Source organism: Pipistrellus kuhlii, unplaced genomic scaffold (assembly GCF_014108245.1).
Source record: "Pipistrellus kuhlii isolate mPipKuh1 unplaced genomic scaffold, mPipKuh1.p scaffold_m20_p_1, whole genome shotgun sequence".
Classification (NCBI taxonomy): Eukaryota; Metazoa; Chordata; class Mammalia; order Chiroptera; family Vespertilionidae; genus Pipistrellus; species Pipistrellus kuhlii.
The window spans coordinates 29,302,373-29,329,320 of NW_023425404.1; the positions used below are offsets into that span (position 1 = coordinate 29,302,373).

A 26,948-nucleotide genomic window follows, 5' to 3' on the forward strand; every position below is an offset into this window, starting at 1 on the left:
TGGGGGGACTGTGATCCAGAGCGGGAGCCGCAGCTGAACCTCAGGTGGCTCAGCTCCTTCACAAACTCTCCATGACCCCCCACTTCCAGCCGCTCAGGGTCATCTGCTTCCCAGAAGAGGAGAGGAAGGGGGACCGGTGGACGATGTCCTCTGAGGGACCAAGCTAGCCAGGTCCTCATGATTTCAGTCTGCAGGCCTGTCTGGAGGGTCCTGTTGTCACAAGTTCCTGTAAGAGCCATTACCCACGCAGTCCCCTGGGGTCGTTGTCCACAGCAGGCACTGCCACAACATAGTCTCATCCGTTTAGTTTTGCTCCAGGATGCTCTTGGATTCTGGTTTGAGGCAGCTTTCCACCTTCTCAGTTTGATGCCTTTCTACTCTCTGGCATTTTTTGGACCACTCTGTTCTGTCGTCGATCCTAGGTGGTTCGAGATCAGATCTCTCACTGCACGGTGAAACTGCGCCAGACCACAGGCCTCATGGAGTACTGCCTGGAGGTGATAAAGGAGAATGACCCGAGTGGCTTTTTGCAGGTAAGCATCAGTTCGTTTCTGCCTCAGAGTCTCAGTGTCCCATGAGACTGACTCTACCAAGGCCAGATTCCCACCGGTTCTAAGTATGAAAGCTGTCCATCTTCTTGACACCTCCTACTTGTCAATATGTCGGTGATTTCCCCGCCTCCCACAAAAAAAAAAAAAAAAAAAAAAAGTGAAGTTTTTCAATTTCTTGGATGTCTCATGATTTCTTCAGAATTCGTTGTTTTAGTGAGATGCTATGAATGTCAGTTGAATTTTATTTAACTTTCAAATCCCAATGAGTAAGGGACCTTTCATTAAGGAATACTTAGATCACTTGCAAGTCACTTTCTGCCAAACTGGCCGAGAATGACAGAGATTAAATATAAGAAATAAAAGAGCTCTTTGCCAAAGAGTTTATAGATTATCGTAGGCAGCCTCTCTTAACTACTTGTAAAGCTCATTTCCAAGTCTTGACAGGATACCCACACCTCAGGTGAGAATCAGGGTTTGTTGGGTCTAGTAGGATTCATCAGTCACCAGCATATCTTTATTTAGTGTTGCTGGCTTTAAGCTGATCGGTCACACATAGCATGATCATCCATCCAGATTTGTCTGTTAGACCCATTAACGGCTGCTGATTTTTATATCTCGACTCACAAAAGCGTCGAGATTTGCATGATAACTCACAGGTCACCCTCAGCCTAACCGGCTCCTCGCTGCCTGCACAGAGTCAGGAGGGTGTGAGTCCCAAGGAAGTGGCTGGTGACACGCGGGGCGGGTTGCGGGCAGTGTTCTCTGGCCACGGTGGCGGTGTACTTCTTAGGCTGTGGTCTTTGATGTGACTAGATTTCTGACGCCCTCATAAGGAGAGTGCACCTGACTGAGGACCAGTGGGGGAAAGGCACGCTCACTCCCAGGATGACCACAGACTTCGACCTGAGTCTGGACAACAGCCCTCTGCTGCAGTCCATTCACCAGCTGGACTTCGTGCAGATGAAAGGTGGGTGCCTGCGTCCTCCCAGTCGTAGAGACTGGTGCTCGAAGCAGGGTCAAGGCAAACGAAAGGCAGCTGCCGGGTTTATAAATCACCTGAGAGGCGGGAAGGTAAACACACATGCCTATGGTTAATGTTACAAAACCTTGAAGGGCTCCTTTCTTATGGTGTAATGGACATGTTGTTTGTAAGCTGTGTAACCTACCTCTCAGAACAAACTCAATGCTTGCCAGTTTGAGAATCTTCGGGATTTCAGAGGCTCAGCATCAGAATAGCTGGCAAACAAAAAAAACAAAACAAAAACAAAAAAATTGGGGTGGGGGGAGGAGAAAGAGGGAGGGAAAGAGAGAGAGCACATCTCAGTACATAAATGTTATCTTATTGCAAAAAGTAACCCAGAAATATTGACAAAACTCAAGAGAGTTCAGAATTGCAATGACTGCTTCCACATGGTTAAATAGTGAGCAAATGATTGGACATGGATTAGTGGAAAGTTGAGAGGATCAGGGCCCTGCCAGTACTGGTCAGAAAAATTGAGTCTGGATAGAGAAAGAAAATGAAAATTTGAAATAAATGTTAATGTTTTTATTTATGTGATTAAATGCTATGGCCAGATCTCTGAGATTTAGGTGTGCCCAAGGGAAAGGAAAAATACTTAAAATTATCGTAAGAAAATTAACTCTTTCAAATAAAAATAAAAACTCAAACCAATCATGCAATGATATTTTAATGGCAGAGTAAGTAATATCCATTTGAAAAATATTAACTATCAAATAACAGTAAAATCAGGAAATGGACATTGGCACGCTGTGTGTGTCTGGTCCTATGCCATTTTGTCAGGTGTGTAGCCATCACTGCAAGGGAGGTATTGCATCACCACAGAGATCTCCCTCGGGCCTCCCTTATAGTCAGTCACCCCCTCCCTCCACATCCCCAACCCCTGGCAGCCATGATCTGTTCTCCATGATTCATCACTCTCTGATGTTTCCGCAAGAAATTGATTTGCTCTTTGCTTCTCTCAATTTAAGCATCCACATAATAAATGATTTAAAAGACACTGACTTTAACAAAAATCTACATGCTTCCTTTATCAGACAGACAGAACCATATAACTCTGCAAGGTGTAGGCCATGTACTGCTGGCTCATATCACGCAGTGAAACTTAGCTTCTTAATGGGTCTTTACCCTCTTTTAGTTTTCAGTTTTCTCATTTTGTTGCCCAATATGTATTGCTACGGGACAATGCCCTCATTCATATTGAAGTAGAGTACAGATTGCAAACAAAAATGCTTTGCTGCAGTGACAAGAATGTTTAGCATTTATAGACTGCTTCCCAAACCACTCTTCTAAGTGCTTTCCATGGATTAACTCCTTTATTCTCACGGTGCTACTAGGCAGCTGAGGAAACCGAGTTACTTGTGGAGATTCACACAGCTAGTGAGTGCCAGGCCCAGGTTTCAAGCCAGGGAGCCTGGCTCCGGAATCCACACCTTCAGCTTCCAGTGTGCACTGTAAAGCTAGTGCCTTACTAAGCAGCTTCTTCGAGGAATAACTAACTTCCTCTCTGAAACTTAAGAAACTTAGTTTTGTTGCAGCAACTTTTTCTTGCTGTTTAAATATTCTTCTCTTCCCTGGCTGATGTGGCTTAGTTGGGTGACCTCTCAGTGCATTGTCCCATGCACTGAGAGGTCACCAGTTTGAATCCTGATCAGGACACATGTCTGGGTTGCCACCTAGATCTCCAATGGGGGTGTGTCGGAGGCAGATATTTCCCTCTCTCCCTCTCTCTTCCTGTCTCTCTAAATATAAATAAAAACGTATTTAAAAATAAATAAATATGCCCTAGCCAGTTTGGCTTAATGGATAGAGTATCAGCCTGTGGACTGAAGAGTCCTGGGTTCAATTCTAGTCAAGGGCACATGCCCAGGTTGCAGGCTCCATCCCCAGTAGGGCATGCAAGAGGCCACCAGTCAATAATCCTCTCTCTCATCATTGACGTTTCTATCTCTTCCTCTCCCTTCCTCTCTGAAATCAATAAAAAAAAAAATTTTTAAATAGATAAAAATATTTTTTTTCCTTTAAGATCTATGCAGTGGCCTGTGAAATACAGCCATCTGAGTAGTGGTTAGAGTCCCAGGTAATCCCCATCCATCAGCATCTCTGTACCCAATTCTTTCAAGGAGGTAAAATCGTTCAAGGTTTATGTCACAGCTCAAAAGAGAAAATAGGTCACAAAAGGACAATGTAAGGGCTTCTGGTGGGAGAGAAAAAAGTGAGCCAACCCAGTTCGCCTTGGTGATGGGCAGGAGAGGAGGGACAGGTGGAGGGTAAGAGCCTCCGGACTCTGAAGAGCTTCCATCTGCTGGCAGAGCCACTCCTCCGCCATTCGCTGTCACTCTGAGTCATGTCCTTCTGCCCACCATGGAGTCCAGCCACTTGGTAGGATGGTAACCGTTGTGTTGGAGTGAACAGGCCCTTCATCTGGTCTGGGAACTTCAGGTTTATGGGCTAGGCCTCACAGATCACGTTATTAAAGCATCGTCCCTCGGCTGTTCCGACTGCGCCAGAGAGAAGCATGGCCCAGCTGTGAGTACAGCCCATGATTCTGTGCACACAGCGGGGTGCCAGGCACTTAAAGGCCAAACGCACACACACCCGCCGAAGTTCGCCCGGGACACGAAATTATGCAGAACAGTCGTGTATGAAGGTGAAATAATAGGTCATTGGGTGGGAGGCTGGATTATTCCCTTTTCCTTTTCTTTTTGACACTTCATCTTAATTTAATTTACTTCTGATTGGTGTCCCTCTGCAGAGCTCATTATATGCTTTGTTTTGTGCTCCTGAAGTTTGATTCAGTGAGAGCCATTCCTCTTTAGAACCTGAATAATTTGTATCCATCAGATGCTTGCGACGGAAGGAAAAAGCCAAAGCTCATGATGCCCTGGAACTTGATTGGCTGTTGTGAAGACTGGCTTATTTGATATCTGTTAACATCTCCACGTCTGTATCAGTGTAGCTTTAGATTTTATTTTTTAGTGTATTTGCAGTCATTTAACTGCATTTTCATAGCTTATCAGTAAAAAAAAAAAAAGAAAAAAAATCTCAAGAAACTGCACCTCAAAATCCATGTGTAAATGACCAAAATTTAAATAACATTTTAAGGAATCTGACCATTTTTAAACTAACAATATGTGCAAGAGAGTGTTTTTTAATGGTTCCAATTGTCTTCTAACTGTGGATTATAGTAGAAAATTAAAATATTTTCCAAATTACTTAAAATATACATTTAAAGTTATGACTCAAACTATCAGCTAAAATTTCTGTTTACTTTTTCTTTTGTTTTTCTTTTTTTTTCTTCTTCTTCTTCTTGAGTAAAAATTTTAGCATTTCTCTGGTTTTGGCTTTTCATCTCAGATGCCTTTTTTTGTTCTTGATATGAAAGAAGATAGTTCTGTTGTTGGTTTTTACATGTTTCCATTTAGCCCAGCTACTATTCAGCAAGAATGTACTGCCTAAAATTATTCTATTAACTAAGGATTTAACTAATCTTCTCTTTCTGATTTCATATCACCCCCAAGCAATTGAGATCTAAGTGGAGATTGCTGGTACCTGCTTTGTTCAAACATCCCTAGATTTTAATGACATGTTCTCTGGTTGCATTTTGATTAAAAAATTATCTTAGCCTCTTTCTATACTATTGGGAGTGGTGTTTGATCTCAGACTTTTCTTTTATAAAAAATAATAGATTAAGCTTTGTTTTCTGTTTTTATTCGTTTTTGTGTGTGTGGTTGGTTTTTGGGGGGTATTTAAGAGAGTTGTTTGGTTGTTTAGTTTTTCCTTAATTCTAAGTTGGTATTGTCAACTTTTCCCAGGTCACAGAAAGGAAATTTTAAGATTATTTTCCTAATCTATTAAGGGCTTTGCTGCTTGGCTCAGAATAGATTTCAGATACCACGCCCTCCCAGAAAAATATTACCCTAGAATTATCTAAGTGTACAGAGTATCTCAAGATTCACTAGTCTGGGTGGTGAAATGTGTTCATTCTGAACCAGATTAAAGTAATTTAACACTCCCTCTCACCTTTTTAGCACATATACCAACAGCTGCTAATCCCCTAACTGCCTCTACTCACCTAAGACACATTTGACTTTATAAACTCATATTGAATGTAAGAGCTCTGAGTAGGCACCAAGGTCATGGGCAAAGACAGTGTGACCTTAACAGACCCTCCTATAAATCATGGAGAAAGTGCACCCAGAGGTTTGGCAGTGGAGATGAGCACACACAATTACTTGCATGTAATCTATTCATGCATGTAATCTGTTCCTGGCTTGGGGGCCTAAAAGGCATGTCCTCAAGACCTGTGTTCATGTGTAGCCTTAACAGTGTAGTAGTGATGGCTTGCCAGAAAAAGCTTATTATTCCTCTATAATAGGGGTGTCGAACTCAATCAGAGAAGGGGCCAAAATCTAAAATCCAGCCTAAATCGCGGGCCGAATGGTTTACTGAACAGTCATAAACTGTCATTGTGATGGAAACGCAGTGGAGTGCAGTGATGACAGCGCGGTGCGGGCCACATTGCAAGGCCTGGCGGGACGGATTTGGCCCGCGGGCCTTGTGTTTGACGCATGTGCTCTATAATCTAAACTTGCCCTCAGATGCCATTTGTATTGTTCAGCCCCCATAAAAAGAAATGGGTTCACAAAGGAACCTTCAGACAAGGTGACTCGGCAAAATTGCATTTCCAACCACCATGGGTTGCGCGGTGAAACATTGCATTAATCCATGCCATCGGGTCTTGGGAGGCTTTATCGTCCCCATATAGAAACCAAAAAGAAACTTCCCCTTGGAATTGGGTGTGGGGGCTTCCCTCTGGTGCACTGTTACTAACCAGCCAACTAGAGAGACAGTAGAATGCAACGTAAGCTTGGCTCTAAATCCCAGCCCTGCCACTTACAGCCATGAAGCCTTTCTGTTTCAGTTTCCTCCTCTACAAAGCTGAGATAATAACAGTGCCAGTTACTGTGGGGTTGTTGTGGAAACTCAATGAGTGAATACACGTAAAACGTCACCACACCATCCTGCATTCAGTATGTGCTCAAGGCCACCACCTATCCTTACGTTTCATGTCGATCCTGGGAGGCCCACTTCCATTCTGCACATGTCCTCATACTCCTGCTGCCTTCACAGAGGAATTCTGAGTGGCTGTGACTGTTCACTCTCTGAAGGATTAGGGGGGAAATATTACATGAATATGAAAAATGTGAGATAAGAATTTGAATGAAATGGACTTAAAAAGTTAAAACACTTGAAAATTTTGGTATAAGAAGACACCGTTGCAAAATTTAATTTCGAGCCATAGATCCACCAGGCCCCTTCAAGGACGTTAGTAAGAACAGCTGCCCCTTTCTCTCTAAGGGGAGGCTTTTAGCCTGAAGCTGGATTTTATGGGCTCAAAGAATGCTAAGTTCTAGAATTCTGATCAGAGAGGAGAAATTAGTTCTTTAGAAAAAAAAAAAAAAAAAAGGTTGTCTGGGAATGATCACAAAAGTGTCAAGATTAAGATAGCTATGGTAGCTTCAGTGACAGGAGTTTCAATAAAATAAAACCTTTTTTCTTGTAGTTCAGCACAGGAAGTGTGATGCTATCCATTGTCAAACCACAAAAGGTAAATTAATTTGGAAATACTTTGGATTCTTGTAGACTATTTATTTTATACCCAATATTAAAGTTAAACGGGGTAATATAACACCCACTGTCAAATGCTTTTCTGAAAATGTCAGCCTTAATGTTGTCACATTTGCCTTTTATTTGCAACTTCACTTTGGGGTAAATAATGAAAAAGAAAAAATAATTCTGCCGAAACCGGTTTGGCTCAGTGGATAGAGCATCGGCCTGTGGACCAAAAGGTCCCGGGTTCGATTCCGGTCAAGGACATGTACCTTGGTTGTGGGCACATCCCCAGTAGGGGGTGTGCAAGAGGCAGCTAATCAATGATTCTCTCTCATCGATGTTTCTAACTCTCTATCCCTCTCTCTTCCTCTCTGTGAAAATTCAATAAAATATATTAAAAAAAAAAAAAGAAAGAAAGAAAGAAAGAAAAGAAAAAAATAATTCTGAGCACATTGAGAAATAGATTTAGATATACAAATGTTTCTTGGATTCTTCATTTAGTCTTTCTTTCTCTAGTTAGTCTCTCTCTCTCTCTCCCTCTCTCTCTCTCTCTCTTGTTTGCTTATTTGCTTAAACCTGGGACAATGTTAAGATCTGAAAACTAGTGAGCTGTTAGATTTTTTTTTCTACTCTTTTGGTCTTTTAAAGTGTACCCACTGAGGACTTATAAATGATGTTCACATGCTTTAATTATACATGACACTGTGTATTTCAATTAGCATTTTACTATACCTATGTGCATATAGAAAATTTGAGTTTCTTATCAGTCATCACAAGCATTTGTATATTCAGGTTGAAACCATCTTATTGGTTTCTTATTGTGATCTTATTCTTTGATTTTAAAATCGATGACATGTAGACTTTCTTGAAACATGAACAAAGGTAAAATGAGACTGCTATAGGGGGCTAATGAAATAAAGAGAGTCCTTTAGGAATTGTTGATTTATGGATGTTCTAAGCAATATGGCCAGTTGAGATCAAATATCCCCAAGAAGAATCATTTCTTGTCTTTAGAAGCCCTTTGAAGAATGGTTAGCTTGAACGTATTATATCTTACTCCTCAGTTAATATACTAAAGTATATTTCTTTTACATGGAAAATATTTAAATGACAAAGTAAGTTCCTAATGTGTATAATAACCTAAAGTTAACCCTCTAATCACAACTCATAGGTGATGCCTGTTTGTGTGTAGCTGGTCATTAGAATCGTTAGAGGGCGTTATGTCTTTTCTCTCTTCCTTCCTCCATCCAGTCCCGTAGTCTTTCTATTGAACAGGTGATGAATGTATCTCCTTTCTTCATGGCCAGATGTTCTGGGATTTCTGGGGCTCCGGATGCCATTGTTCTCTGATGAGTTCCACCTGCACTCTGTGCCATTGGCACTTGAAACATGATGTCCCTTCCTAAACTGATCACCTCCAATTAACCATAATTTTACTTTAATTACATTTGCTATAGTAACTCAGGCATGGTTTTCTCATAATGTATCACAGTCTTTTGCTTTTGTTTCGTAGGTTACATAGAACCCGTTTCCTATATTGCTGTTAACTGTCCTCTGGGTTGGTGTGACTGGCAAAGGGAGCAGACTTAATTCAATGCATGCCATTCAGAGTCCAGTTTGGGTCCAGCATACCTCTTCCACAATTAGCTTTTTTTTCATCTAAATGTCCCTGGATGTGAGCCAAACTGTTGTCTTCTATTTTATTTTATTTACTTATTAAAATATATGTTATTGATTTTTTTTTATTTTCTTATTTATTTATTTATTTTTTTTACAGAGAGGAAGGGAGAGGGCTAGAGAGTTAGAAACATCAATGAGAGAGAAACATTAATCAGGTGCCTCTTGCACATCCCCTACTGGGGTTGTGCCCTCAACCAAGGTACATGCCCTTGACCTGAATCAAACTTGGGACCCTTTAGTCCACCAACTGACGCTCTATCAACTGAGCCAAAACAGTCAGGGCTCATCTCCTATTTTAAAGTGCTACAAAAATAAATTCATACTTTGGTGCTGAAAAGTAATTGTTAAGCAGTTGGTAAAAACATTGTCCCCAGATATATATATATATCGAGTTTATATAGGAAGTTGAATGATTCATGATTTGTTACCTAACATTTCTATGTCTGAATGTCTGAAATCAGTTTTAAGTAACACAGAAGACTCAGCACAAAATGAAGACAGGTCTATGTTGTGACTAGTAACACTGTGACAGATTCCCCCAAGGTCACAAGGACACCCTGACCTTCCCTGACAGGCTCTGTCGCTCCCATATTGGTCTCTAGGCTCCCAGTTGACAGTTCTATACCTGCAGAAAGAATGGACTTGAGCTAGTGCTGTCTTCAAGGTAGAGCTACCTTGAAAGAATGTCAAGTTCCTCAGAAGTTTCAAAACTGAGAAGTCACTGTTTGTGTCAACTGATACCAAATTTTCAAAAATATACTGTTTTAGCTCCGTATATGCACAAGGCCTTGCATAGAATCCCTGGTTTAAAAGAACAGGACCTTAGAACTATAGTGATTTCAGAGATATTTCTCAGAATAGGCAATTCCAAGTTTATAAACTTGGGATGTAGGGCTCAGAATAAATGTTATGATAGATTTATCCGCCATGGTATAGATTAGAAAGGCTTTTATGGGCTGGACTGGAAATTTCTCCCCCATGCAAACCATTTCTCTTAGAGGTGGTGTCTGATGCTCAGGGAGTGAGAACAGAGTACTCGTCTCCTCTTGAGTTAAGGGAGGAAGTACCCCCTGGACTTGGCAGAAGGCAGCACAGTGGCTCAGGAAGCAGCCCCACTCCTGGAGGCAGGGAGGGAATCCTGGGCAGGTCTGCCCCCCGCGCCCCCTCCGGAGGCCACATACTTTGTCTTGTCGCTTGTTTTATCAGAGGAATGTTTATCATTCCAAGACACTGAAACGTTTGCAGTACAACAGAAACCAGGGTTACACTAATTTCTGTTTAGCTTCCTCTCCAGTCCCAGCAGCCCCCATCCTACAGCTGGAGGAGTGCTGCACCCACAACAACAGCGCTACGCTGTCCTGGAAGCAGCCGCCTCTGTCCACAGTGCCCGCCGAGGGATACATCCTGGAGCTGGATGACGGCAGTGGTGGTCAGTTCCGGGTAAGCAGAGAGCCTGTTCCTGGTTAACCAAAACCGGTGACTTCCTCAGTGCCCCGCCGTGCAGGCTCAGGCCCACTCTCCTCTCCCGGGGACATGCTGTCTGGCAGGGTCTGTCTGCCCTCAACTGAGGCCTGCTTTCTCCTAGTACCATATAAGAGATGAAGAAAGGAGTATCTGAATAGAAATGGTCCTGCCCTCCTCCTCCTCCTCCTCCCCCTCCTCTCTCTCCTCCTCCTTCACCTCCTCTTCCTCCTCCCCTTCCTCCCCCTTCTTCTTCTTTTTCTTCTTCTTCTTTTATTAATTTCAGAGAAGAAGGAAGAGGGAGGGACAAAGGGAGGGTGAAAAAAGAGAGAGACATCAGTGATGAGAGAGAATCATTGATTGGCTGCCTCCTGCACGCCCTTGACTGGGGATCGAGCCTGCACAACAGGCATGTGCCCTGACCGGGAATCGAACCATGACCTCCTGATTGATCAGTCAATGCTCAACCGCTGAGCCACGGCAGCTGGACATGGTCCTGCTCTTTTTAAGAGGAAGTTCATGCAGTGCTGTGAGCTCTGGAAGCTGAATGCCTGCATTCAAGTCCAAACTCCACACGAGCTGGTGGCTGCCCATTCCTCGCCTGGTTGAGCCTTCATGTCCTCAGTTGTAAAATGGGGACGATAATAATAACATGTAACCCCTGCCTTCTTAAGAGTCATTTAGATCATCCATATAAAGTCCTTAGCACGCTGCCATCCCAGACTCCAATCTTCTTAGAGTCCCACCAGAGAGTTGACGTTTTAAGGCTGTGCTTTGAACGTGAATTATTTTTACTCATTACATCAGCATAATGTTGCAATGTGTGCAGCTAAAGAGGGAGGTAGACGCCTAACCTATGCTAACCATGCATAATGCTAGGGTTTATTTTAAGCCTTTGAAATGTCATTCTCTCTCCCTTCCCTGTTTCCTCCCCCTTCATTCTGTACCGTGAAAACCTTTACGCCTATGGCTTTCAGTGGGTGGTCCTTGCCACAGTCCTGAAGTCATTATTGGAGTTATAAACACAGTGTGGAGACCACCCTCACGTCTTCAGATCTGTGTTTTACAAATCACACTGATGGTAGATAAAGAGCTCATAGGTATAAAACACTGTGTAAATGCTGTGCTAATCATCACAAGCATAATGCTATCTATGACACACAATTTTAATTTTTTTAAGCCCTCGGTGCTAATGAGTCCCATCCTTTAAGCTGCCGTGCAAACTACAAGGCACCATGCTCGTCAGTTGGCCTATGTGACCGTATGCCATCCTCACACGAACCCTCATAAGCTGAGTATTCCTATAACCATTTTCCAGATGAGGAAACTGAGGCTCAAAGAGGTCAATTAGATGGCCCGAGAGCTCCCAGGAGTCAAATCCGGGTCTGAGGCCAAAGCATTTTTCCCCCTAAGCACTGGGAACACCACCCCCTGACGCGCCTCCCAAGGGTTCCCGTTAGTTAAATGGCGTCCCGTTATCTGTCGGCCCTCAGGAGGTGTATGTTGGGAAGGAGACCATGTGCACCGTGGATGGCCTCCACTTCAACAGCACGTACAACGCGCGCGTCAAGGCCTTCAACAAGACGGGCGTCAGCCAGTACAGCAAGACCCTGGTCCTGCAAACGTCCGAGGGTAAGGCCCTTCAGCAGTGTCCGTCCGAGCGAGAGCTACGAGGCATCTAAGCCACAGAGCCCCGCGGGGTGGCCGTGACTCGCTCTGCACCCTGGCCCAGGCCCATGGTGTGTGGATGTGTCAAACCAAAGAGGCCACAGCAGCAGTTCAGATGGCTTGGGCCGGCGGCTCCCTTTGATAACGCTCTAAGTAAGCCGCCGTTGAAGAAGCTGGAACTCCAAGGCCTGACTGTCCCCCCAGCATATGAGGCCCTAAGTCTGTGAGGGATGCTATAATATCTAGGCTCTAGGGCAGGCTCCCATGCTCCGCCATCCACATCCTGGGCCGCTGTCGCCCAGATGCTTCTGAATGGCCTGTTAGTGCTTGCTGGTTCCCGAGGGTGGGCCGAGGCTCTTCCCAGCTGCGGAGGTGTCTGACCCACCGTGGTTCCCAGGGGTGGGGTGCTGGAGCGGTTCAGAGAGGGCGGCCGGCCACTCTGGCTCACCCGGCATGGACTGCTTCCATTTCGCACTCGAGCCCAGGCCGGCAGCACCAGGACTGAGGCTGCCCATGGGCGCCAGACAGGACGGGACCAGCAATTCCGCGTTACCTTGCCATTTCGTCTTTGCCAGTCCTTCTAGGTGTGGTCAGGCCACCGTAGAAAGTCAGTTTCTAGGTATTTTGGTCTGTGAATAGTTGGGTCATCAAAGGGAAGCCATCCAGCTCAGATGGCCAGGCATCATCTCTGAGGCTTTTAACATTTTCATTTTAAAAAGCAATTGCAACACATGAACTCCAGCCTATGAAGAGGTGTTTGTGATTTTAATCATACCTTTGGGTGTGGTTTTAATCATGGAAGACCCCCACACCACTGGCATTCTGCCTAACTTCCCTCTGCAGAACTAAGCATGTTGATTTGAGTCAAATTCAAGATGTTAGCTAAAAGAACTATGGTAGTGTGTTTTCCAGCCCCCCCACACACACACACACACACATACACACACATACACTTTCCACAAATCTCAGCCCATGCCAGTCACCCCTAAAATGGTTCACATGGTTAAAAACAAGCACAACTTCAAATTCCACAGCACGGTTGGTAGGCCCCTGGCCATGAAAACCATGGGTGGGGCGTAGTCGTGAGTCTGTGAGGGATGCTATTCAGAGAGAAGGATTTCTTCAAGGGAAGATGCCCACGTGGTCTATTTCCGTTTGGATGACAGGGATGTGGCAGCTAGAGTCTCCCTGAGATGATCATTTTGGCATCCTCTCTCCGGGATGACCTATCAGCCTGAGAGCAGCTGCCTCTTTCCCCACGGTCCCATGGTCACTGCCAGTGCCCTCCGAGAGTTCCTCTTAGACGCAATGCAGCAGGCCCTGCAGGGTGGCGGCCTGGTTTCCATGTGTACAGGATGTGTGACTGAAGAGCAAGGTGCATGCCGTGGGAGCAGGGAGACCATTTGCTACTCATGTTACTAACCCATGTCTCAGACTTACTGGGACACTGCTTCTACTCCTAATACATCGTGGAAATCATACTCTTCCGCTAAAATCTGTTATTATTAGCTTAGCAGCTTGAGCACTCACGTCTCTCTTTTCATCCTGCAGGAGGAGGTAGTTTGTAGCTTTCACTTAATGTCCGTAAGGTTGTGGTGTCTAATAAATTACACAGTCGGAACTGCGATCCTTGGTACCACAGTCACAGAACTGGGGGTCATTTTCTAAAAGAAACTAACGGAACAAGTCCTCTTCCAACAAAGAGACTGTGCTGTAGACATAATTTCCTCCATGAATTTTATATATTGTATACAAATATAAGGTATGTATCTAACTACAAAGACAACCTTAGCGTCGCGTAGATAACCAGTATCCTCTGTTACCACACAGAAGTGATTTTCTCATGATGAAATAAAGTTCACACACATATGCCTTCTCCATAACTTTGGTTTGTTCTCTTTGTTTCTCCCTCCATTCAAACAGCGAGGCAAGATTTAGAAAGCAAGAAAAAATATAATGAATAGTTTTTTTTAATTTAATTAATCTGTAACAATACAGAAAGCCTATAGAATTAAAAATTATATCTTCTTTGTTTGTTTTTTTAGAAATCAGTGAGAAAGATGCCATTAATGGAGTGTTGATATATTAACTGAACTTGTGCTTTACTAATATTATTTCCTATAATTCCTGGAAAAGTTTGCTTCAGAGATTTTTTTTTTCTTTGCTGCTATTGGGGGTGAAGGGGTGGTTGGTTTTGGCTTTCTAATATAATAAAAATCTTTTGCATTCTTCTTAGCAACAGTTAACCCCTTTCCAAAGTTCAAATCAAAAAAGTCTGTGTCACAGAATAGAATTCCTAGGTGCTTGCAAGTCAAACTTGTATGTACATGCATTCGTCTGAGGTTTAAGTCACTTCACTTATATCCTTTGAATGATCAGAAAAGTTTCTGCTGATCTAAAGGTAACATTAGGGAAGATCAGATGCCCACACTGTTATGAATTCTCATAATTTTTTTCAAAATCAGATGTGTTTATTTATCTATTTGTTGGGCAGTGTTTGATAACTACCCACCGTGTAGTAGGCTGTGGGTATAGAGTATCAGCAGACCTCTCCCTGTTGCCTAGGAAGAGAGACAGGCCTTAAAGAAATAGATACACAAATAGTTGCATATTTGCAAGTTATGATAAACAGTGTGAAAGAGGAGAAAGGGAAAACATAACTTGTATAGGGAAGGTCAGAAAAGCAATGAAAAATAATTTAATTTGATAGAAATAATAAAGAATGTGTTATTAAAAGAGCAGAGAAAAGGCAAATATATGTTTGGGTAGTTCCCTACAAACAAAGTTCTTGGGGATGTACCTAAAACAGCCATACAAATAAGGTCAGTTGTATTCCAAACCAAATTACCCTGATTTAAGAAGAAATTGAACTGCAAGCAACTAAGAATGTCAACAATATTTTAAAATACAGCCTACAACCCTGGTGATATATATACATATATGACATTGTGTAACAATGTCTTCTTAATACATAGAGTTCTGGACTCAGTCTGGGAGACTACTCCTAAAATAAACATGAAGAAGAAGAAAGGGAAATTTTGTGTTTACTTTTTTCTCTTTCTCCTCTGCCTATCGAAGTAGTCTATACTTTTTTCTATTTCATAAATCTGGAGAGAAAATGAAATAGACCAAAGGCAGTATTCCTAGGGTCACATCCTTTATGCAGACTGTTTGTTAATTGGCTGAAAAGAGAAGCTCCCTCTGCCAGCCTCAGATCTCAGCGCCAGGGAGCTGCTCCCCACAGCCTTTCCGCAGAGGTGGTGCTGTGCTCACCACACCTACAGGATTAGAACAGGAAGGGTTGCACGCTATATAATAAATATTTTAACACAACTCTTTGTGTGAAACGGTTATTTTCTTTGGACAACTTCCTAGAAGTGGCATTATGACCAAGGACTTTTAAGGCCCTTGATCTGTGTTTCCAAATTGCCTTTCAAATAGATTTTATACTAGCCATGTATGAACTATTTCTTTTTACACTAATTCTACTACTTAGAGTTTCATTTTGACTTACAAGCAGCCTCTTCTAAAGTAAAAATTTTTCTAAAAGAGGGTTTATTTGTTTTTGTTTTGTTTTGTGTGTGTGTGTTTTGTTTTGTTTTGTTTTGTTTTGGAAGGTTTTACAAGTGGGTTATATTTCTTTATGATTTTTTTATCTGATTAGCTCTTTTATTTGAATTTTTCAATTTTATTTTCCAAATACAATTTACATTCAATATAATTTTGAATTAGATTCAGGTGTACAGCATAGGGTTAGACAATCATATCCTTGGCAAAGTGAGCACCCCAATAATATTTACCCACCTGGCACCATACAGAGTTATTACAATATTATTGGCTGTATTCCCTATGCTGTACTTTTGTAACTACCAATTTGTACTTCTTAATTCCTTCACATTTTTCACCTAGTTCCCTCCTCCTTTCTAGTAATCATCAGTCTGTTCTCTGTATCTATGAGTCTGTTTCTTTCTTTCTTTGTTTTGTTTTTTAAATTCAACAGATAAGTGTAATCATATGATATTTGGTCTTCCTCTGACTTATTTCAGCTAGCACTAAAAGAAGGTTTTTCAAATGTATATTTTCATGGGAATAATATTCTGGCTGTTTTACATCTTAGAACCACATGAAATACATTACAACATATTGCAGGGAAATGCACATGATCTAGAGGGAAGAGAAGACTTCCCAGAGAAGAGAGAGGGAGAGAGAAATCCAAAGGGAATAACTGTGTGTAAGCCTAAAACTTCAAAATCTGCATTAAGGCGACTGTGAAAAGAACTTCATTCATTCAAAAGCAGTAACTGAGCACCTCGATGCTGTCTGACACTGGGCTGGGACCCAGGACCACAGAGATGCATAAGGCATGCTCCCGCTCTAGTACGTATGGGTTTTACTCCTCCTCCTTCCTGAACCGCATGGCACCTGACTCAGAGCATCTAAAAACCATGGCACCACCTGACTTCTCTAAAGCTAAGCTGTCTACCCTGCAATCAGGATGGTCATCTTACAACCAAGAAGTAAGCCACTATGATCTCTGATTGGGAGGAAAAAAGGTTCAGGCATAGAAGCGCCTGTGCTATTCTCACAGCAGAGCCCTGGGTCCCACTCGGTTCTCACTTCCTCTTAGTCTACGCACAGTTCACCGACTGCCCTGACCCAGTTATGAAGAGCACTAGAAGCATCACATTAGAGGAGAGAAGAAGGACTTGGAAGAGGAGTGAGTTGAGGCTATTGGTAGCATCGAGCAGGAAAGATAACTAGAAAAACTGAATAGACAAAAAAAAAAAAATTTTAAAAGAACATTCTATGACATATGTTCTGGGTGAGGAGTTACATAATGCATTTTAGAAATATTTCCACTAACACATTTAAAAGTTAATGTATTATCTGGAATCTTTGGTAATGAAGTATTAGATATACCTCAGAAGGCTCTGGTATGGAATTATAATATAAATAAGCCCTCCACCCCCCCCCCCAAAAAACAACCTCTGATTCATTTTGTGTTCTTAAGAACCCTCTTTATTGTTCATTAAAATATCCCATGAAAAATGACAGCTACATAGACTTTAGACTATACCTCTGTACCCATTGCTAATGTCTAATCTCTCCCCCACCCCATCCCACCCCCACCCAGGCTCTGTTGCTGCAACATTCCAGACTTACCCTATGTATTGTTTTCCCATTGCTGCTTTAATAGGTTACCGCTAGCTTGACAATTTAAAACACATTTAACATCGTGCAGTTCCTGAGATCAGAATCTTAAATGGGCTTCACTGGGCTTTGAGGGAGGTATCAGCAGGGCTGCGTTCCTTCAGGGGGTCCCAGGGGAGAATCCAGTGTCTTTCCTTTTCCTTCCTCCATCTACAAAACCAGCAGCATAGCATCTTCCACTCTCTGGTTTCTGACCACTGTGCTTCCCTTCTGTAAGAACTCTTGCGCTTACCTTGGGCCCACCTGGATAGTTCCAGATAATCTCACCAGGTCAAGATCCTTCACTTAATCACATCTTCCTGCAATGTCTGTTTGCCAAGTGAGGTGACACAATCACAGGTTCCCAGGATTGGGATGTGGACACTTTGGGGCAGCCATTATTCTACCTACCACACACTCTATCACTATCATTAATGCACCACTCTACCTATGGGAAGGTGCAGCCTCTGGAAGGTTACTACCTTGTCAGACCCAGGCCTTGCGGCCTCCGATGTGCAGCCCAGTGCAGTCTGACCTCAGAACAGTGCTATTTGCTCCCGCTACAGGGAAGGAAAGAGGAGAAAGCAATCCCAAGTCTGACACTAGCACAGCGCTACTTGCTCTCAACTAAAGGAAAGGCAAGAGAGAAAAGCACTCCTACGTGTGTCTGCTAGGTGTTTGAAACATCTTGTCAAAACAAAGCAGCTTTATGTAGCTGCTTCACGTGTTTATCCAGAAACCCCAGGCAGGAAGAGGACTTGAACCCTTCCAAAGAGTCATGCGGAGAGGTTTTTTTTGTTTTGTTTTAAAGAACAACATTCCTGCTTTTAAAAGAAGGTGTGAGGTGGTCATTTCCGGGATAATATCTGAGCTCTCCCTCAGGGCCTGTCCTTAATCACATCTCTGTGCTAGTCTCCAACCCCATCCCCAGTGAGCATTCCTCGAGGCAGGTCCTCCAACCATTGGTACCAGCGGCTGCTGCTCTTGGTCGCAGAGACAGTGCTGCCTGGGGAGGAAAAGGAATGTTGGGGCCACACTTTGGAGACTACCGATAAGGCTGTAAATCCCAGCACTTCAGCAAAGAGCTGCTCCGAGCCCTGAGAAGGTGTTCTTAAGCATTTTCTTAGCTGAATGTCCGTAGGGGCCATCTCCCCAGCACTTTCCGGGATTGTTTTGTCTAATGAAAATAAAAGGGCTGGCGTCTTCAACTTATATCATAGAGACTGCTTTCTAAAAGAGGGCTGAGAAGGCATTATTCATAAAGATCAGAATGCCTTTGGCCCGTTAGACTCAGCATCACACAACCCCTTCTAGGATGATAGCTCCTCCCACACCTCACAGGAACTAGCCCAGAGAGTAGCCCCAGAATGGCCTCCAATGCATCGGTCCTAAATCTCTTTATATATAGGTATTTTGTGGTGATTTGGGGCCAGCATAAGTACTGCCCTCTCAAAACCTGATGTCCTGGGATCCCTCCGCTAGAGAAGCTGTAATCTAGGTGGGGGGTGGAGAACTCATCTGATCTCAGAAACAAACACAGAGAATGCCCCGGCCTGCCCACCCGCTATGGCCAAAATTCCAAAGACAGGAGTGGTATGTTTGTCTTCCAAACCGTTCAGAGAATTATTCTATTTAGAGGAGGAAGATTAACCCTCAGTAAGGACAGAGTTTGGAGAATGTACTTACTGAGTACATTCACAAACCTCAGTCACTAGTGAGACCACTGGTATGTGCCCATGTAGCATAAACTAACCTTTTATTTATTTCCAAAAGCAACAATGGCATTGGCACTCCCAAAATTTTATCCACCAGGAATTGATCTGCCTGGGTGCCTCTCCTGTCCTGTCATAGGCTTGGATGTGTCCTTTAATCTCTCGGGATTTCAGTTTGTTGTTGTCTTGGGGTGTTTGGGAGTTTTGTTTGTTTGTTTGTTGTTTTTGTCTACAGACTGAGAGCAGATGACCTATAATAAGTACCCTCTGTGATTTTTTTTTCCTGTGGCTTTTCTCTTCAAAATTACTCCTGAGAGCTGTTAACTACTTCAGAAAATACGATGAACAGGTGTAGACAGCTCCCGCCCCCTCAGAGGGTCTTCCTGGGTCTTAGAGGTCTGCCTGTGAAACTGAAATTTCAACACTCATGGAAGGCAGCTGGTAAGGGATCACATCAGGAAAAGTCAGGTTCACTGTAGATACTTTTCCTATGCCTCTGTTTTGCTTTTCCTAAAGCCTCTCCCAACATAATTTAGTTAGGAGACATGCATTTTCAGGACAAAATCCTCATGAAACTGCATCCTATCTGAACAAATTTGGGTAGATTTTATAGCGTCCAAGGTGAAAGGCATGATGTTTTCTCAGAGCCCAGGAAGGAGAGACACTTGGTTCTTTTAATTCTGATAACATGCATGGTGTCCCAGGGAACTTCCTGAAGTTTCCCATTGAGCTGAATTGGATCCAAGACCTATTTTTTGTTCTGAGGGATGTGCTTTGCAGTTGACACTCCGGGGAGCAGGTTAGTTCTTTAGAACCTTTTTTTTTTAATCTGTTTAAATGTAGAAATTTTGGGTTCTTCTGATGCCAGTTCCTTATAGATAGTGCCATGGTATTGTAAATTGGAGTATGCAGCCGTCCTAGTGGCAGTAAGAGGTTGTTCCATTTGTTCCTATAAAAGGTTTCAAAAACAGATTTGTTTCTCATTTCTCAACTGCAATTAATGCCACACTTACGAAAGTTTAAAATACCACCTTCCACTGTAAATTATATACCAGTGGGTATCACTGTGACTGGATGAGCTTTAGGCCATTGAAGAAAACTTGACTTCCTTCATTCATTTCTTTCTCTCTTTTAAAGTCTTCCCAAGAAATGCAAATTCTTTTCCAGCTGGCTTATAATTGAACTGAAACTCACCTTTAATGCTTTCTGTGCCATCCTTAGTGACCTTCCTTGCTTTACTGCACTCTGAAATGCAGCCATCTCTCTGGGCTGGTGCCCAAGGGCTGCCAAAGTCACCAACCTGTTCACTAGCAGACAGGGAGACAGCCAGGAACCCACCAGGACACAGACGCAGCTGGAGTAGCACACGCTCTCAAAAGGATCTCCTGTCCGTTTGCCTTTTCTCTTTGAATTTCAAAAAGCACACCTCCAATACTGTACTGTACACTTCCACAGTCTACGATGTCCATAGAAATCTTTAGTACTTTGTATATGTTAGAATCAGTCAAGAAGTTCTACTCCCAGAAGAGTGAAAAATGAATCAATACTATACAACAGACTTTCATTTTTCATTAAAAAAAATTATTCTTTTTCTATGCTCAGCTTTCCTGCCAGTTCATGTGCCCTAGCTGCTTAGTTCTAATACAATATTTGGCACATGGTAGGTGTTCAATAAATGTTAGCTAAGGAATCAAAGAAATATACGGTTAGCCAAACAGAAGTACCACCCAGATAGTCTTTTTTCACCTCAAAACCAAAAGTCAATAGGCAATAAATGAGGTCCACCAGCTGAGCTTTGCTTTGAGAATGCTTGATCTCGAAACCCTGGGTGAGAAGGGAAAGCAGTCCAGACAAAGGCAAGAGGAAAACGATGGTCCATGTCAGAGCTGATGGAAAGTGGCCTGACCTAGTCCCAGTGTCACGGATATGCCTAGGTAGGGGTGTCGAACTCAATCAGAGAAGGGGCCAAAATCTAAAATCCAGCCTAAATCGCGGGCCGAATGGTTTACTGAACAGTCATAAACTGTCATTGTGATGGAAATGCAGCGGAGTGCAGTGATGACAGCGTGGTGCGGGCCACATTGCAAGGCCTGGCGGGACGGATTTGGCCCTCGGGCCTTGTGTTTGACACATGTGGCCTAGAGTGACCACACTGGTATTCAGCTGCCATAGTGTTTTCCTGCTTTCCGTTGCTCTTTCCTGTTTTTACTTAGCAGACAGGATCACTGCATGGGATGAAACATGACAGGGACATCAAGCCTTTTAAAGATCTACTTGTCTTTCTCTAATGGTCTACATGCTAAAAACCAATGATAAGCATCCTGGATATTAGCTATGAACTAAAACATGGCTTTGCATCATGTATTCTGGAGGGAGGGAAAGATCATCTCATTCCTGTTTGTCTTGACTAATAGAATACTAATGGCTGAGAAGCATTCTTCAGGTCTCAGTATTTGTGCTTTGAAGGGAGGGTGGTAAAGGAGATGTACATACTTCCTGTATCCCATGCTACAATACAAAACACACACATGACTAGCTGTGTGTATGCACAATGTGAGTTATGTGATTTGACCAAACAAGGGAGTGGCATACAGTTCCCCAAATTGTCTTATTGTCTTTGGTTCATGTCTTTACACATGTCCAGAAGGGCATGACAAGATAAAAGATTTGAAAACCTTACCATAGAAAGATCAGAAATAGATTCTGACTTATCCCAGAAAAAAAGGAAAGAATTAAAGGGGATTGGTGACTGCCTTCAAATACTAGTGATCTGTTCTGTGTGGTCTCAGGTAGTAATGCTACAAATGATGACTGGAGCTTCCAAAGGGGCATTTCCAAACCAGTATAAGCAATAACTACACACCAATGGGCTGCCCTGAGGTGATGAGTTTCTCAATGGAGGGGATTTCAAGGGGGAGTCTGATGATTGCTCCTCACATGTTACCACAATGTGTCTTCCTTCAAAGACTCCTGCAACTTAATATCAAGTGGCAGGGATGGCTCATAGGCAGCAATTAAACATTTGCACTGTGTGCTCATGGCGCTGGGCATAAAGACACTCATGTGGAATGTGTTCTCTCTCTTGTAATTCATTTGAGATGCTCCTTAGAGAACATAGGGTAAGAGCCCAGCTGGTAGGGTGTGAGTAGCCATAGGTGGGAAAAACTCAAAGACAGAAATGTACAGTTGGATAATGTGGTTATTAAATAATCTTGCCTGAATAGAGGGCATACTTCAAGAATGAGAGGAGTCAAGGAGAACTGGGTCATCAATAAACAATAGATCCACATAAAAGGATAAAAAGACAGTACTATTTTATTGTTGAGTTATTAATCCCATAAATAATGATATATACCCTCAGTATCCTCACGTACTCTAAGTTTTTCTTCCTGGTGCTAAGAATAAAAAAGGTAAGTACAGTCCATGATGGGTTCATATATGTTCCCAAAATCAGGATTCAGTACATATCTTTTCACTGATTTTCAGATGATTACTTGGGGTTTTGATATACTCTGGAATTACAATAATTTTACTATATATGCCCTTTCTCTTAATTTTTAAAGCAACAACTATTTTCAATATAATAAATCAATTGTTACCACAGACCTTTTTTCAATAAAAGATCTTTTACTGACAAGAATATCACTGTAAATGCCTTTTCTCCCTAAAAAAAGTCCACATCAGTTTGTATTGTTGTTTTTCTAATTTTCCCATTAAACTAAAAGACTAATTTCTCCCTGAGATAATTATAACAGGAATTAATTCTGATTTACTATTTCTAAACAAAGAAATGATCCTATATGTCAAAACATCCAAACCATATAAAGTTTAGGTAGAGGAAAGTTTAAATATATTCTCATTGGGACCATGATGCCTCAGGTCTATAAACAGCAATTCCTTTTCTCTAAAATCTGGTTTATACTTTTCTTTAAAACAAAATCTCCTCAAGAATAAGTCTAAAGCCTAAAAAGCTAACTTTAATATTCTAGGATCAGAAATGAAAATGAGGCAACTCTTGACAATATTAAAATGAAAACCCACCAAGGCTCCTCTTCTAAGCCTTTCAAGGAAGATCATATTCCACAAACATGCACTCCCGTTATTTTTGCTTGAACATAATAGCATTTTCACAGGATAAAGGATGTGTTCAAAGCAGTCTCAAACCAGAAAAATATCCTCACGAACACCCTCTGGCCATTGAAGTAAAATTACTTTTTCAATGGGAAGAAAGTTCCTCGTTGGTTTTAGACATTGACTCTTACCATCATGTCATGTGTAGTTGCTAAGTTATGACTATCAAACTATGTTCTAAGAAGCCCCCATTTGGTAAAACATCAATCTCTGCCCAGACCACCTGACAGCAAAGAACCAGTTATTGATTGACAAAAGAGAAAGGAGTGAATTTAGGAATTTAGAGAAACTACCTGATAAGCCCTCTAAAGCCAGATCAAGTAATTGATAAGTCCTTTCCCTGGTATAATAGTGGTCTTCAGACCAGACCTGACTATCTGAAAATAAAGACCTTTTTGTGCCACCAATTCACCTCACTATTGCCCACAGTGTGTTTATCATTAGAGAAACAGAGATGTTCAAGGGGCATCCCTAGGATCTGATCATAACTCAAAAACAAAGGTAAGACTCCTTCCACAATGGTCAGCCCCATTTTCCTCGCCTATCCAAAAAGCCCATCTCGAGTGTGCTGGTATAGAAAAGTCATCCATTTTGAGATGGAAAAAAAAAAAAAACCTATATATGGAGAGAAGAGGGGAAATGTGGAATAGCAGGAAGTTGGTAAAAATCATCACCTCCTAAGTAGAAACCCTGTAAGAGGTAGTAACTTCGGAACTAGCTGAACAGGGTGAAGTATTAAACCTTGGTCACTACTGGATAAAGTTTACCTCTAAAGTTTTTAATTTCGACTCTAAACATATTTAATTAAAAGGAAACTTTCTCTACCGTGAAAAATTTGGGGGAAATGAAAACAACTGTATGTGATGTCCTCTGCCTGGTCTTGGGTTCTGACCTGCCTAGAATTCCCTCCCACCCAAGCCATTTGGGGTTAGGAAAAGCCTGTGGCAACAGAGGCTTTGTACAGATGCATTGGCAGGGCAGGTCTTGGGGAACTGTGCGTGGGCAGGTGGCAGATTTCTGATCTGTAGTTTGCATTGATCTTACGTTTAGACACAGATTCAGAAGAACAGACACCCCCTTTTCCAGTGCCTTCGGAAAGATTGCCGCTCCGTAGAATGAGTCCTTTCTCCTCCACCCTAAATCTACAGCCCAGCTTTCCCGGGAGATCCTACTTTGATTTCCGGTCCTCACCCCACCAGCTGAGCTTGCATTCCTCCTTACAGTCTCTCAATGCACCGGGTGAGCTGAGCTCCTCTAACCTTTCCTCTTGATCTCTGTGCCTTGAAGGCATTTCTGAAATAGCTGTTTTGTATTTGCCATTCATGTGCGTGGAGCGGGCCATGAACGAGTCTCTATGTTTGTGGCCTGCTTTGATATGAGGGGCGTTTGGACCATGGAGCTTTGTGGTGGTCTTGTTTGTGTGGTGTGAGGGTTCCCCTCTTTCCTCCCCCTCCTCCCCAACATCGAGTTGTGGTCAATGTATCAATACAATGGCATTGAAAAGCGATGAGTGAAGTTGTTCTTTTTGCACAAGCTGGTACCACCATGGGCATCCTGCTCTGTCATCGTATGCAATGGCATAGCATGGCACAGGAGCTGGCTGAGGGGAGGCCTCAGAGGTTTGCAACCCTGCTGTATCCAGGAAACCAGCTATGTCTGGGGCACTGGATCAGTGCATCCCCCTGGAGTGATCTGATTAAACATAGACTCAAGAGATCTTTATTGAAAAAAAAAAAAAAAAGACAAAGCACACCAACAGCAGAATGCATCATACAAACAAGCAAGCCAGAGGGCAGAAAGTAAAAACATTTTCTGCAAAAGCCTGTGCTCGCTGGTGGGAACAGTTGGGCTCAAGGCTGGGTTTGGGGTTTGTTTGTTTTTTAACAAGCAAAGGGGAGGGACCACCACTAGTTGAATTAGAAGCCCTCAACTAATTTGAGACCCAAAGATCTGAGTCATTGAAAAGTCTGGCCTCCCCAGAGGTTTCCCACAGCCAAGCAGGTGTGACAGGGCACTAGGCTGACTGCAGGGGAGCTAGACCTGTGTTACCATGCAGGGAACTGTCTAGCAAGTAGACACTTTAAACATCTACGATGCAGACCTATTTGATCTCTTCAGGACTATATTGTAATCATGGATACCCATGATGCACTTTTCACATTTCCAAAGATTTCTTTTGTTTATTATTTTATTCTTTTTTGCTCATCCCACATCCTGGAATGAAGACCACAGCATGACAGTGCAAAAAGGATGCAGAGACTTCAAGCTCTCTTTTAAAATGACATTTTTCTTTGTGCTTTTACGTTTCTTATTGTTTTTCTGTGCACTACTGGTTTTCAGACATGCTTTGTTATGGAATTTTTTTTCCCTTGTGTCTAATGTACGGGAATATTGTAATAGTCTCTGTAATGTATATTGTCTCAAGAATAAAATGAAATGTGGGTTTCGGGGTAATTGATGGCTGTTTGCACTGTTCTGGTTGTATCGTTGAATCTTGAATGTTTGACAGTGTGTTTAAAGTAGTGTAAAAATATTTCACAAAACTTGTTTTGAAAAAGACTTGCACACAGGCCTGATTCATTTAAACATGTAAAAAGCCCTGTTGAGATTTTACAAGTTTATCTTCAAAGCTGGATATGAAATTCGGTTTTAAAACTCCATGTGTTCTCAGGAGAAAATTATTCTTTTGTATGCAATTTCATTCCAGAGTAACCAAAAAAACAAGTAAATTCAAAATCTTTAAATGTTGCTTTTAACTCAATTATTAGTCCTTTCTAACTTCCCTTCTAATTCTTTTGAAAATCATCCTTCAATTGTTTTACAAATTAATATTTTAAAGGTCTTATGAGTTGAAAAAAAAATTATTCTCTCTAGGGGATACCCTAGTGCTCATCACAAGCACGTTTTCTAAGCAGTGTCTGGCACCACTTGAAATCATAGTTCTCACATCTTTGAACACGTTAATACAAGACTGCTTACTCCACCCAATGCAACTCCTCATGGGGCAGGGAGGGGTACCGAATCCTAAAGAAAGGGGTAGTTGGAAAAGTTCCACAGGTAACTCTAAACTATCTCTGAGATCGCTCACACCCCCACCGTCCACCAAATCCCCCTCCTCTTCCTTAGATGTGAAGGACGTAGTAAAACAGTCTGAGGAGAAGATGAGGCCATTTTTATTACATTTCACTCGTGTCGTTATTAATAATTATCAGATGTATTTATTAGCATAGATTACACTTCCCGTTTAGTTACATGCATATCATTTCACTTGGGCCCAGTTACAACAAAGGCCTAACCCGAGTTAGAAGTGCATGGAATAGTGATGGAGAATGGAGTTTTATCAAGATCCAATGTTTTCTCCCATTTCAATGGGATGAATTTTTCTCATTTCTAAACAGTAATCCTTCTTAATATGGAAACTTTAGTGGAGAAAATTGAATTTGAAGAAGGAGAAAATTTAAGCTGTCCAATTTAGAATAAATTAGAGGAGGATTTATGAAATGGGGGAAAAAAGAGGTACTTTTTGTTTCAAAAAAGCAGAGAAGCCATTTTGACTCATCAAATAAACTAACATGAAAGGGCTTTGGTTTTTCATGAATCAAGCCTCTGGTGACTGTATTCAGCAGGTGCTTTTTAAGTGTAAACAAATAATTTTTATCAACGTGGTTGTTGCTTCATAGCTTTGATGTGTAGTATCTCTTTTTAGGATGCAATTTTGAGCCACAATCTGCACCTTACTCTCAATTAGGCAAGTATACCTATTGTAATTGTTATCTTTTTCTTGTGTGATTGGTATGCTCAATTTCCTTCACAAAATAAATGGCAATAGCTTCTTTTATGTCAATAAAATTGTCTAATTGTCATTCAAATACCATTATAATAGCTTCTCAAATACTTAGAAAAATGGAAAAGATACCTGTA

The 26,948-nt window shown here is 42.1% G+C and overlaps 1 protein-coding gene across 16 annotated transcripts in view; it reads left to right on the forward strand.

The window, feature by feature from the left end:
• Nucleotides 1-26,948, forward strand: part of TRIM9 (tripartite motif containing 9) — a 91,001-nt gene that overhangs the window by 54,849 nt on the left and 9,204 nt on the right. For 3 of the 16 annotated variants that reach the window (XM_045580863.1, XM_036437129.2, XM_045580881.1), the window contains exons 4-7: nucleotides 423-533; nucleotides 1,365-1,518; nucleotides 10,148-10,305; nucleotides 11,820-11,958. In XM_045580863.1, coding sequence (XP_045436819.1) covers nucleotides 423-533; nucleotides 1,365-1,518; nucleotides 10,148-10,305; nucleotides 11,820-11,958 — 562 coding nt within the window. Of the gene's footprint in view, nucleotides 1-422; nucleotides 534-1,364; nucleotides 1,519-7,135; nucleotides 7,181-10,147; nucleotides 10,306-11,819; nucleotides 11,959-24,077; nucleotides 24,267-26,733; nucleotides 26,776-26,948 lie in introns of all 16 variants that reach the window. The other 13 variants (XM_036437053.2, XM_036437082.2, XM_036437072.2 and 10 more) reach the window with 9 other exon arrangements.